Source organism: Prunus avium, chromosome 1 (genome assembly GCF_965620075.1).
Source record: "Prunus avium chromosome 1, drPruAviu1.hap1.1, whole genome shotgun sequence".
Lineage (NCBI taxonomy): Eukaryota > Viridiplantae > Streptophyta > Magnoliopsida > Rosales > Rosaceae > Prunus > Prunus avium.
Window position 1 is genome coordinate 51,394,531 of NC_142284.1, and position 11,407 is coordinate 51,405,937.

Below are 11,407 nucleotides of genomic sequence, written 5' to 3' on the forward strand. Positions count from 1 at the left end.
AAAGTCTGATTGAAAGCAATTTAAAAGGCCACCACTGACTTGTATCTCTCTTCATGGAAAACGAGACTTTTGGAATCACTTTTCTGCCACTGGAGGAAAAAGCGTACGACATAGCGGCACCTTGTTTTGGCGTGGTTGGAAACTCAAAGTTGTGCCCCACTTCTACAGAAGCACTTTTGGATTTGTGTAGTTGATTCATGCATGCATGAAAAGCATGTTTTAAATCTGCCAAAACCCCATCGTAGAAAATCGGAAATCATAATGAGCGACATGTGACCACGACAAATATTCTGGGTTGTCAAAGGCCCATAGACCAATAATAGCCCTAGCCAAATCTTGGGTTTTCAGTATAATATAGCCCAGTTCTATGTAGACTATAATGCTGGAGTAAGACCCAACACTGGAGAAGAACTTTCGTGCAATGGGAACGTCCACGGTCATGGTAAGCCAATCATGCACTGTTATGTGAGTACGTTCTTCCAACACATACAGCAGAGGCATCTTCGATTAATCAAGCGCTTGCGTTTTATGACTTGTTAATTTGAGTTACAAATTCATATAAGAATCGGCAAGATACATAAACATAATAGATTGAGCATTTTCCTTTGTATTTATGAAGCCTAATCTTATTTTTTTGGTTTAATTTCTGGAATTAATGTAAAAGAAAGTTCAAACAAAATAATCTTTATTGTGAACATGAAAATCAAGAAACAGAGACAAATTATTCAAACACTTTTTCCCCACTTGTACAGTGTAACATGGGAAATCAAGAAGGAAACCCTTCACCCTTATTTTCACTAATAACCCTCCAGAATTATTCAACTCCATAATCAATCTGGTGTGAGTGTATATGTGTGTATATATAGCCCCAAAATAGAGCAGTTTGGAAAAAAAAAGTGCGATTAATTCCAACGTGGCAGTGGGACCGAAAACAACTTCATGAGCCCATCCTTGCAGTTCTTGCCATCCTTCCCACCACTGGCAAAGTAAGATGGCCTCCACTCAGTCAGCTCAACCTTGAAGCCCTCACCAGTTCCCTGCGTCTCACTTGCCAACAGCTTGGCTTTGCTGAAATCGCACTTTATGTAGCTCCACAGGTTTGGGAGCTGGTGCACGCTGTAACCAGAGTCGTTCTCATACTTGAACACTGCAAAATCAGATCACATAAAACAAAGTTTGAATAATTTCACATGCATTATATGATTTCATGCACGTACTAGGGCAGGGAGGGTTTAGAACAGTTACTCATGCCTCCGAGTCCTGTGTTCAAATCCTCTTTCTCCTAATATAGTTTCGTTTGTATAAATTTTAAAAAAAAAACACGGGGGTGCTTACCCAATTGGTCCTTTATGTAGAAGGGGCTGTTTTGGAAAGCCCAATCGGTGTAGTTGAAGCCATAACGCCAGCCTTCAGAGCCTCCAACGACGAGGGTTCTGGCCTCGCTTGCTGCCAGTAGAGAAGCAGCAGCTAGAAGCAGAAGGAACCCTCGTGCATTATAACTCAAAGCCATGCTAGCTGTTTGTATCTCAAAGTATATTGCTCCTTCAATAATGTGCTAAGATATTGAAAACTTGAATATGAGAAGGTGATGAGAAAGCATGAGGGCTCATGGGGTTTATATAGGGCAAAAAAATGTGACCAGAATTGCCTCTTTCTCTTTGGTTGGTGAAAATGTGAGGCCTTGGTAATTACTGAATTGCCATACTTCAAATTTTGCAGCTGGGATTGTAATTTGTGTGAGGGCATGACCAGAAAACGGGAGGGTAAAAGGGTAAAATTATCGGCTGACAAATTGTTCTCGTCATCGTGAATTTGGTCATTATCCACTTAGAACAAGAATTTGATGCAGTTGATATGATTAGTAGCGCATTAGCAGTTTAAAAAGTCAGCCAAGGCAACGGAATGTAATTGTGGGTTTGTTATCACACGAAACGGTCAACCACCGGCATTTTTATTTTATTTTGAAATTGTCTCAGTTTGCAGGCTCGTGGAAAATTATATCGGCAATGCGCTTCACCCAAAGTTTGACATACTTTTTGAAAATTTTTGGGTTTGATTTTTATGTGTTTTTGGGAATTACTTGCTGATTGCATTGTGCGAAAGCTTGGTGAGTTACCATTTTCAAGATGATGGTGGAGTCTGTTTGGTTACTGAGAAAATTTGGGAAAAGGGGTGGGAAGCCCATGATGACAAATGGGCTCAATGGGCTGCCTAGTTCTAGCTCAATGGACCTAAAAGTCATAGCCCAACCTTAACCTTAACCATGAGTCATTCTATAGTGAGGGCCGTATTAACCAATTTGATTCAACAACTAACCAATTTGCCTTAACCATTGATCTCCTCCGATAAGGTGTTGTTTGAAGATCTTGATTTCAAGGCATTGCAATAAAAAGAAGGCAAATTTGAGTTTTAAAAAACAGAGAAATCATCACATGAAACCTGAAAGTGAAGAAAAGAAGGTATCTTTAAGAGGTGAATGTGTTACATTTAGAGCACAATAACTTCAGCAGCTAGCAGATGGCAGATTGTTTACTGAATTGGTGGGAAATGACCAAAAACTCAAAAGGACCAGTACCCATCATTATCAACCCTGAAAAAGAATATGATTTTGTTGCTTCTGCAATCATAATTGAACCAGTTATACTACTCACCTTCATTGGGTCCCCACAAACTTTCATTAATGCTCATAGCTGGTGGGTTGATTTTGAAGCTGTGAGCAATGTTGTTTGCTTGCAATTGAATCTAAAAAAAGTACAGTAAAACAGCTGCCTGACAGCAGTTTCTAGCTAAAACAATCTATTTTTTTTCTTTTCAATTAAACAAAAAACTTGGAGTGGCAATTCAAAATTCAAAGAGAAGTCTCAAAAATGCATTTCAGTCTGCAAAATCAATGATACCAACATCACAAATGTAAAAACAATGAACAAACAAAACACAACTGATAGAGGAGTTTTCAACTGCTACCATATCCAAAAAAACCCAACAGCTAGAACATCAAAGATTTGCAGGTTGAGGGGTTTGAGGAGATTGCTCTTCTTGCTGAAGCTCAGATCCTTGATGGGTTTGGGCTGGAGCTGAAGTTGAAACAGAGGAGCAAGACACATTAGGCCTGGAAAGTGGTGGGTTGATTTTTCCATCAATGCAGGATGAGCATTTTGTCTCTGCCCAGCTCTCCAAATCATAATGGCCATATCCCATTATGCTCCTACCAGAGCAGAGCCTCCCAATTACAACAGCAACCACACCCAAGATTAGGACCACAACAAGAACAGCAACCACTGCACCAATGGAGCCATGGGGTGAGTTAGGGTTCGCATTTTGCTGCAGCACAAAGTCTGGTGGAGGTTGCTGATCTAATGGCATTGACATTTTAGCAAAAACCCAGAAGAGGGAAGAAGACTGTTTTTTGCTCTTGGAGCCTTGAAATGTTCCCCAAATGCTGCAAAGTTTGAAGCTTTTTGAGTTACTCAAGACCTCAGCATAGGCTTTAGGCAATCTAGCCTATTCTAGCCAATGCATGGTTTTCTTTTGCAACTTGGTTCTTGAAAGCCTAGATTTATTCACTTGTTTGGGAGAAAAGGCCAGAACTAGAGTTATTCTCTTATGTAGTAGACTCACTAGAGAAAGAGAGAGAGAGAGAGATTGTAAATTTGTAAGATTCTGTCGAAACCTTAGATATTATGAACATTCTCCATCAGCTGATTTTTTCACCCAATAGTTAAGGCCTCAGGATTCTTATTTTAATTTTTTTTATAGATTTTTTTAATTAGGGGAACCCCAGAGGCAGTAACAGGACAAAAGCAAAGTAAAAAGTAATCGGTAAAGTTGGAATCTTGGAAGTGTTAAGCACTTTCCAAGAGTTACCCTTTTCGAAAAAACGTCCTTGAGCTTTTTCAGTTCCTTTTTCTGTCACCCTAAGGAAGAATTCACGCTATAAAACTATAACCTCAGAAAACCTACAATTTCAAACGTTAGAAAAGCCTTTCAATAGAAAAATTATTACATATAATTTGGAAAAGGGTTTCATATTTTCAAAGCCTGCATGAGTTTTATAAGGGCTCGTTTGGGAGTGCTCTTGAAGCAGCGAAAAGCTCTTCTATATGGGTGAAAGCGTTTTCTATCTTTTTAAAATGATGTGTTGGCAAAAATTGCATAAGCGCTTTGGGTGAGATCCAAAAGCACTCGGAGTGGTTTTAGAAGAAACACTTGAGATGTGCTTCTTCTTAAAAGCGTTGCAGGACAAAACCACGAGAAGCATTTTGCTCTTTTTAATGAAACTTTAAAAATGTTGAAAATACCCATATTTAATTTTTTTTAAATGCCAAAATACCCTTTCTTTCTTTTATTTTCTCTCTCTCTTTTTCTCTCCTATTAAAACCAAAACACCATCTGCGAAAAGCCCAACAGACGCCAAAACCTATCAGATGGCAAAACACCCATGGAAACCCTTAAGCTTCTATTCCATCTCTCTCATGGCTTCTCTCAATATTGAAGAGATTTGCTCTTTATTTTCTGACTTTATTCCACATCTGTTAAATTTATCAAACCAACTAATTACTGATACACACCATGGCTTGGTAGTTTACAAAGTTCTTATGACACCACTGAGAAGGTTTACCAAACTGAAGAAATCCTTTATAGACATTTAAGAAACTCACGTGGTCACCCTGCATGGAATCAATAAAACCAAACAGGACAGCCCATTAGGTTACTGAGCCTAGAAAGATTAGGCAAAGATATATGCATCCCATTGAAAATTCAAATTTGGTACCTCAACAGTAACAAAATTCAACTTGGCTTCATCCAGTTCCTTTTGTGATCCCCAACCAGAAACCCAAATAGACTGCAACACCAACATCTTAATTGTGAATTACCCAACGGAAGATTTCTATTCAAGGAGTTTCTTTTCTTCTAAAAATTGAGATATTTTCTGTAAATATAAAAAAGGCTTATTTTCTTTAATTTTTTTAAAACTACTTTTAAAAGTGTTTTTATTGTGTTAGCCAAACACTCAACAAAATATCAAAAACGTTTTTATGTAGTATAAAAGCACTTTTAAATATAACATCCAAATGACAAACTGCTTTTTTGTAGAAGCGCTTATGACATAAGCGCTTCAGAACGAAACACTCCCAAACAATCTGATTATGTAAATCCACAATAACATATAATATTATTTTTATCAAATCAAATCTATTGACACCAAACAAAGTATACCAACGTAAATTAGGCTAGTTAACCAAGATGTACGTACCGGTTCTCTTACAAGTTACAACCAAGTGCGATATCCCTCCCGTATAGTAGAGTTACTTAGAATATTATAAATAAAAAATCACTTTAGTATCTTGGAAATTCCAAAACCGTTCTTTTGCATTTTCAAATTAATTATTCTCTCAGAGGTTGACAGTCAAATTGTATATGAACCTCTAGCGCTCTACGACACAGGTATCATGGGATACAACCCTGACAATACCTGAGCCAATTTCCCAATCCCCATTATCGTTTAAAAGTCACATAGATCAACGGTCCATGTTGCTCCTCACTCTATATAAAATTCAGTAAATTTACAGCAGGTGCCACCTCCCTCTCTCAAAAGAAAAATTGAGAGGGAAATCAATCAGATGATGTCATGGCTGCCAATCATGACATAATCTGGTAATCAAATCCTGCATCATATCGACATGATTTTTTTGGTGGCGTAACCGTCTGGTGATGTTTCTATTATTTTTTTTCTCTTATAATACTATCATTTGATTTGATGATGTTATTAACTTACATGTTATAATATGAGTGAATTAGCAATGAACGTGACGAGGAGAAAAAGAAAACGAAAGCGAGATGGCAGTTGAAGGCGGGGCTTAAAATTGGGCTTCAATTATTTGAATGCTACTTCTGATTTAATTGGTTGGGCCAGGCTAATTTGTTGTTAGTTTGGTGTCTTTGGGGCTTCGGTTCCTTGTGACAATCGCTGTCAAGAAATCCCTTTCCTCCTAGGGCTACATCGGTCAAGCCAGCCGACCACATTCCGTTAATCATGTGCGATTATTAACCACAAAACAACATAAATGCTTCTTAATTAAATCCGCCGTGGTCCCTATGAATCGATGAAGATAAGATTTTAACCAGCCCACCGATTTCGACCATGATGATGTACACAGGGTGACGTGGTTGCATAATTATTCAGTGGCCTTGATGGGTATTTCCACAGTAAGAAGCTGAGAGCGTGCCCGCTTTGTAATATTGCTCCATATAATGTCCAAGCAACATCTGACCTAGGCCCTGGTTGTGTGTATATTTAATGTGTGAGAAAAACAGCTTTGTCTGCATTATTTCCATTTGCTTCTATCTTCTTGGCCCATCCTCCTACTGGGACTTGAAGCTGAGCTCAAGCAATGAGTGATGGGGGAGGCTCAAGTAAACGCTCATCTAGTGGAGGCGGATCTAGCCAGGTCCCGGTTAGCGTGAGGGCACCTGTGCCACCTAGAGGAGCTGTGATGAAGAAGATTGTTTCTGACATGGTTAAACCCTTTGCCACGTCTTCCTCCTAATCACCATGATCAAGCACTGAAGCTTATCATGTATCTTCATGTGCTGCTCTGCTCTGTAAATATTTCTCAACTCTAGCTTTATGTGAAATAAACCCTAATGTAGTCCCCTTATTATTATCATCCTGTGTAGTTTGGAATTTCGGAATTGATGTAGCTAGTATCAGTAATTAACGTTCATGACTTGTTTGTTTGGAAACTATTGGAGTTTGTGTTTGGTAATATTATGTCCAAGTTTGTTTGCCAATGACAATTTTCTTGATTGCGTTGAAACTTTTTTTGGAATTTTGATGGTGTGATTCTGATGGTGTTGATTACATTCATCAACAGCTGAGAATGCTCAGTGTCCACACACGACTGCGGTCGAAATCTGAATGAAGTAAGAGCAAGTCCAGCCTTGCTACCAAATCGGGCTAAAGGCCCCCCAGGCTAGCCCAAAACGCCTCTAGCGCGCAAGGCCAGCCTTGGCAAGAGCTGGGTCCCACGAGCCCAGGCACGCCCACGGGCAAATTCAGCCCGAGCTGTTGCCTGGGCAGATGATGCAATGCTGATGTCATAATGATGTCAGCAACCAAAAAAATTTGAAAAAAAATACCAAAAATTCCAGAATTTTTTTCAATAAATACCTAGGCATATTCTTTACTTCCCACACCAAAAACTCTATACAAATTCATCTCTTCATATCTCATGTGAATAGTATTTGCTCTTACTCTAGCCTTTTGGGATGGAACCAAAAAAAGTAAGGCTGCCACTATTCACGTGAATAGTGACAACCCTTGCTTTAGCCTTCATGGGTGGATTTGCTCTAAACAAACAGATAAATACAGTAGCTGCCTGCATAGTGGGCCTAAAACATACCTGAAGAGAAAATGGGGCTGATGAGTAAGCTTAATGCCAGACCAAAAAAAGAAGTTGGGTTTCCAATTGGACCACAAATTATTTTGGGCATGCCCAAACTAAGCGCAACAAAGAATTAATTCCCAAACATTGTCTGCAATTTCCACTCTAAAGTTAGGGAGGCATGATGAAATCATGAAAGCAGCCAGCCACCGTCTTCGTAACCGTTGCCCAACGGATTTCATACCCGGCAACCAAATTCAAATATCTGAAAAGCAAAAGAACAAAAGCAAAAGCCACATTCATACACCCACCCACCTTTTTCCTCAGTTTTCACAAATAAAATAGTATCACCACTATATAAATTTGGTCACTCCTATGTTCCACATTAATTTCCTAGCCTCATTTTAATCAAATTCTAGCAAATGGGTTCTTGCATTAGCAAATGCAGACCCAGAAGACACATGATAGATGAACTCAATCATGTCCAAGACAAGCTGGTAATCTCACAAGCTCCATCTAGATTAGCTGCTCCTCCAATTTCTGCTTCAAACAAAATCTCCCCCTCTCCTCCATCCCCTTCCAATTCCACTTCCTCTGCTTCTTCCTTCACTTGCACCACCAACACAAGCACTTCCCACACCAGCAGCTCACTAACCTCAACCCTGTCAAGTGCTTCTTCAGTCTTGAGTTCGAAAATCGACCGGTCTTTCTCCAACGAGTTCTTGTGGTCATGTTACAAGGAAAACCCACATGTAGTTCGGATTAATTCACTCAAAGAAGCAAGCTTTTCCTCATCATCACTGCCACAGAAGCCGCTTTTGCCAGCAGCAGTGAAGAAGAAGCAGCCAAACCTGAAAAACGCAAATGCGTCTGTTACACCTCAGAAGAGAATGAGGTCAAGTTCACCAACCCCATTAACAAGACAAAAGAGCTTCCGAAAAGAGCCAGAGAGACCGCCTATGATCTCTGCATATTCTCACCCAAGTAGAATCTTGAGGTCACCTTCTCCAAGCAGAAGGTTCAACATGGCAAACCCACCAAAAGAATCAAGCCATTCAAAGCCTAACGCGTTCAATCTCAGGCCTGCAGCAAGTTCAAATTACAGCAATTCAAGCCGGCTGCTTAGACCTTGTTTGAGGAGCAGAGAAACAGAGACGCGCATTCACAGGATCAGCTCCAAAATTGATGAAGTTGCAGTTGGAGAAGCTCTAGCTGACTATATGGACTCTCTTCCAGCTGAGGACATTGACAACCCCTTAATCTCTCTCGATTGTTTTATTTTCCTCTAGTAGATTAATATTGTGAGTGTGTGTGTGGTCGTGCATATATATATTTGAAAAGGTTGTGAATTCATTCATTTATATGATCTGCTGGATCAAATTAATTAATTTCAACTTCTGTAAATTTATTTGGTTTGCCTTTTTTTCTTTTTTCTTTTAAATTTTTTGTATCGTTACCCGATTGTTTGTTTTGATGAAAAATACGAGAAATGTTTGATGTGTTTATTGTTTAGCAAATTCGTATGAACGCATAAATAATATAGAGTGCAGCTAAACGAACTCAAAAATTAATTGAATACACTTTACTAACAAACTATTTATTAAATTATTAATTCACCCTAATATAAAATGACAAAAACAGATATATTGAATTGTGATGACAGATATAAATCATCATATGCAGTGGTTCTATGCAGGGGAGGCCTGGGCCACTGCTCAGCCCAAATCTTCTTCTACTCATGTGTTTACCTTCACTTTGAGCCGCTCTGTAACAAAGAAAGGGGAGCCAACCCCTCTGCAAGTTGATGGAGACGTCTATTTTGATGTCCCTTTCGTCTATTAAAAGAAGTTTTGTTCATCGAATCAGTAATTAACATCAAAATTTTCATCAACATCTCTTCTCTCTTTTTACATTTTCAAAATCAGATTACTATTTTCTTTTACTTTTCTGAGTAGTCTACCAATTATCAAACCAAAATTTTCAGTTTCTGAAAAATCCTACCAGTTTCCAAAGCCAATTGTGGTCCACTTTTTTATATATATAATGTTTTCAAGAAAAAAACAATTTCAGTAAATTTCCAATAGTAATATTGTTTTTGTTTTGTTTCTCTAAAAAGTTATGATCTATTTTTCTAAACAGGGTTTACCGTGGGTGCGTTGGCCCCAATTCAATAATTAAAACTTAAACCTAATAAAGTGTTTTTTGTTGCTACTTACCGCAACATTCGAACAGAAAACACCTTCGGTGACAAGGTTTAATTTGAAGAACAATTTGCAGTTAATAAGCGATCAACTTAGCGGCCATAGCTAGGTGAAGTATGTGATGTGTTTTTGACAAACTGCTGCTTAGCATCTTAGGTTGGTTGAGGGCACATGTTTTCCCAAAATCAATTGTATCATTCATCTATGTTACTTTTTACATTCATCTATTGTGAAGACAGATATGGTGGTCTGATGGAGTGTTTGGTAGCAAAGTGGGTTTGGTGGTCTAATAGCGTTTGGCAGCCATCTCTCGAATGGATTTGGTGTTGTGTGATAGAGTGTATTAGGGTGTATCAAGGGTATTTTTGATAGTTAAATAAAGTGTACTTAGTTAATTTTATATTTTAATTTAAATATTAGGATACACTTAGATTATAGGATATACTCAGTTAATTTTAAAATTCATTTAGCAGAATGCATAATATAAGAGATGGAACTATTTAAACATGTTCAAGGGGCTTGACTTCTTTAGAATTTTGGGCTTTGATTTATATGGGCTAAAACAACAAGAAAGAAAGTTTTATTGGCAAAAAAAAAGAACATGTAAACCTTTGGGCCCCGTTTGGTTCACGGAATGGATTTGAGGCGAAATCAATTCCCATGTGATTTCCCAAGGAATGGGAATGAAAGATTCCTTTCCCACGTTTGGTAATGTTGGGAAAGTAATCGGGAGATTTCACTTTGTTTCCTTTCCCATGTTTGTTTTGAGTAGGAATGGAAAACAAAGTTTGTATAATTTTCCAATTATATCCATATTAAATCAAATAAAAAAAGAATGCATTTAATGATACGTTGTAATTATAAATTGTTCATAGGGACAAAATAGTCATGAAAATTGTGCATTGAATGTTGGCTCATTTTCCCAAACTTTCCCATGAGGAGGGAAAACAAAACCCAAGTTAAGAGGGGGGCATCACTTTACCCCCTAGTTTCCCATGTGCCAGGAATCCATTTCCCATTCCCGGACTTACCAAACATGGGAAAGCAATTGAATTCTCATTCCCATGCCTCCTTTCCCATGAACCAAACGGCCCCTTGGGGTTAGCTATGAGAAAGGCTCATTATTGAGCCTAGCTAGATTGTTGCTCAAAGATATATATACAATGGGCCAAAGAATACTCTCTCTCATGTAGAAAAGGATCTTCACTTGCATATTAGAGGTTTAAGGTTCGAATTCCCAATATCATAGTTGTGTGTGTGCGAGAAATCCCCAATCCCTATAATTTAGACCATCGATGGTACTAATTTTTTATTTATAAAAAAACTCCTCTCTCTCTCTCGTTTTTGTTTTGGGGTTTGATTTTTTTATTTGTTGGTTTTAAATACATATATTTACAAGTCATAGATTGCACGGTGCTACACAAGAAATCAGCTAACTGGCTACCCATAGAATGTGATGCACTAATTTAGTTTTTGCAGGCCAACTTACAATAATAAGAACTGTTTAATAATCGTATTACACAGGATGAAGTGAGGGAGTTTGACTCCGAATTTATTAGTGCTTAATCCAAAAGTTGAAACAAATTAAAACCTCATCGTTGACGTTGGATCAGAATCTTCTCCCTAAATTGCCTCGCAAATTCCCTCTACCCCTAATTTTGGAGACACTGTTTAGCCGAAAACGAAGGCCACGTAGGCCATGCACATCATGGATTTTGATTTTGTGTCCCTAAAATTGGAACATGACGGATGGCTTCACGTGCACCAGTCTTGGTTAATTTTGGTACAAATCGACCTTTATAATTAGATATCCCCGTCGGC

The 11,407-nt window shown here is 38.4% G+C and overlaps 3 protein-coding genes across 3 annotated transcripts; 1 reads left to right on the forward strand and 2 right to left on the reverse strand.

Annotated features, from left to right (window-relative positions):
• Positions 1-668: 668 nt before the first annotated feature.
• LOC110761311 (early nodulin-55-2-like) lies at positions 669-1,572 on the reverse strand. Its single transcript, XM_021963759.2, has 2 exons — positions 1,336-1,572; positions 669-1,147 (listed from the first exon to the last, which is right to left on the reverse strand). Exons 1-2 carry the CDS (start codon positions 1,508-1,510, stop codon positions 903-905), a joined length of 420 nt encoding a protein of 139 aa, XP_021819451.1. The 5' UTR covers positions 1,511-1,572; the 3' UTR covers positions 669-902.
• Positions 1,573-2,847: 1,275 nt separating this feature from the next.
• Positions 2,848-3,644, reverse strand: LOC110761282 (uncharacterized). Its single transcript, XM_021963728.2, has one exon. It carries the CDS (start codon positions 3,367-3,369, stop codon positions 2,995-2,997), a length of 375 nt encoding a protein of 124 aa, XP_021819420.1. The 5' UTR covers positions 3,370-3,644; the 3' UTR covers positions 2,848-2,994.
• A 2,543-nt stretch (positions 3,645-6,187) lies between these two features.
• Positions 6,188-8,746, forward strand: LOC110761147 (uncharacterized). The gene has a single exon (XM_021963548.2). The coding sequence runs from the start codon at positions 7,808-7,810 to the stop codon at positions 8,672-8,674; it is 867 nt and encodes a 288-aa protein (XP_021819240.1). The 5' UTR covers positions 6,188-7,807; the 3' UTR covers positions 8,675-8,746.
• Positions 8,747-11,407: the final 2,661 nt, after the last annotated feature.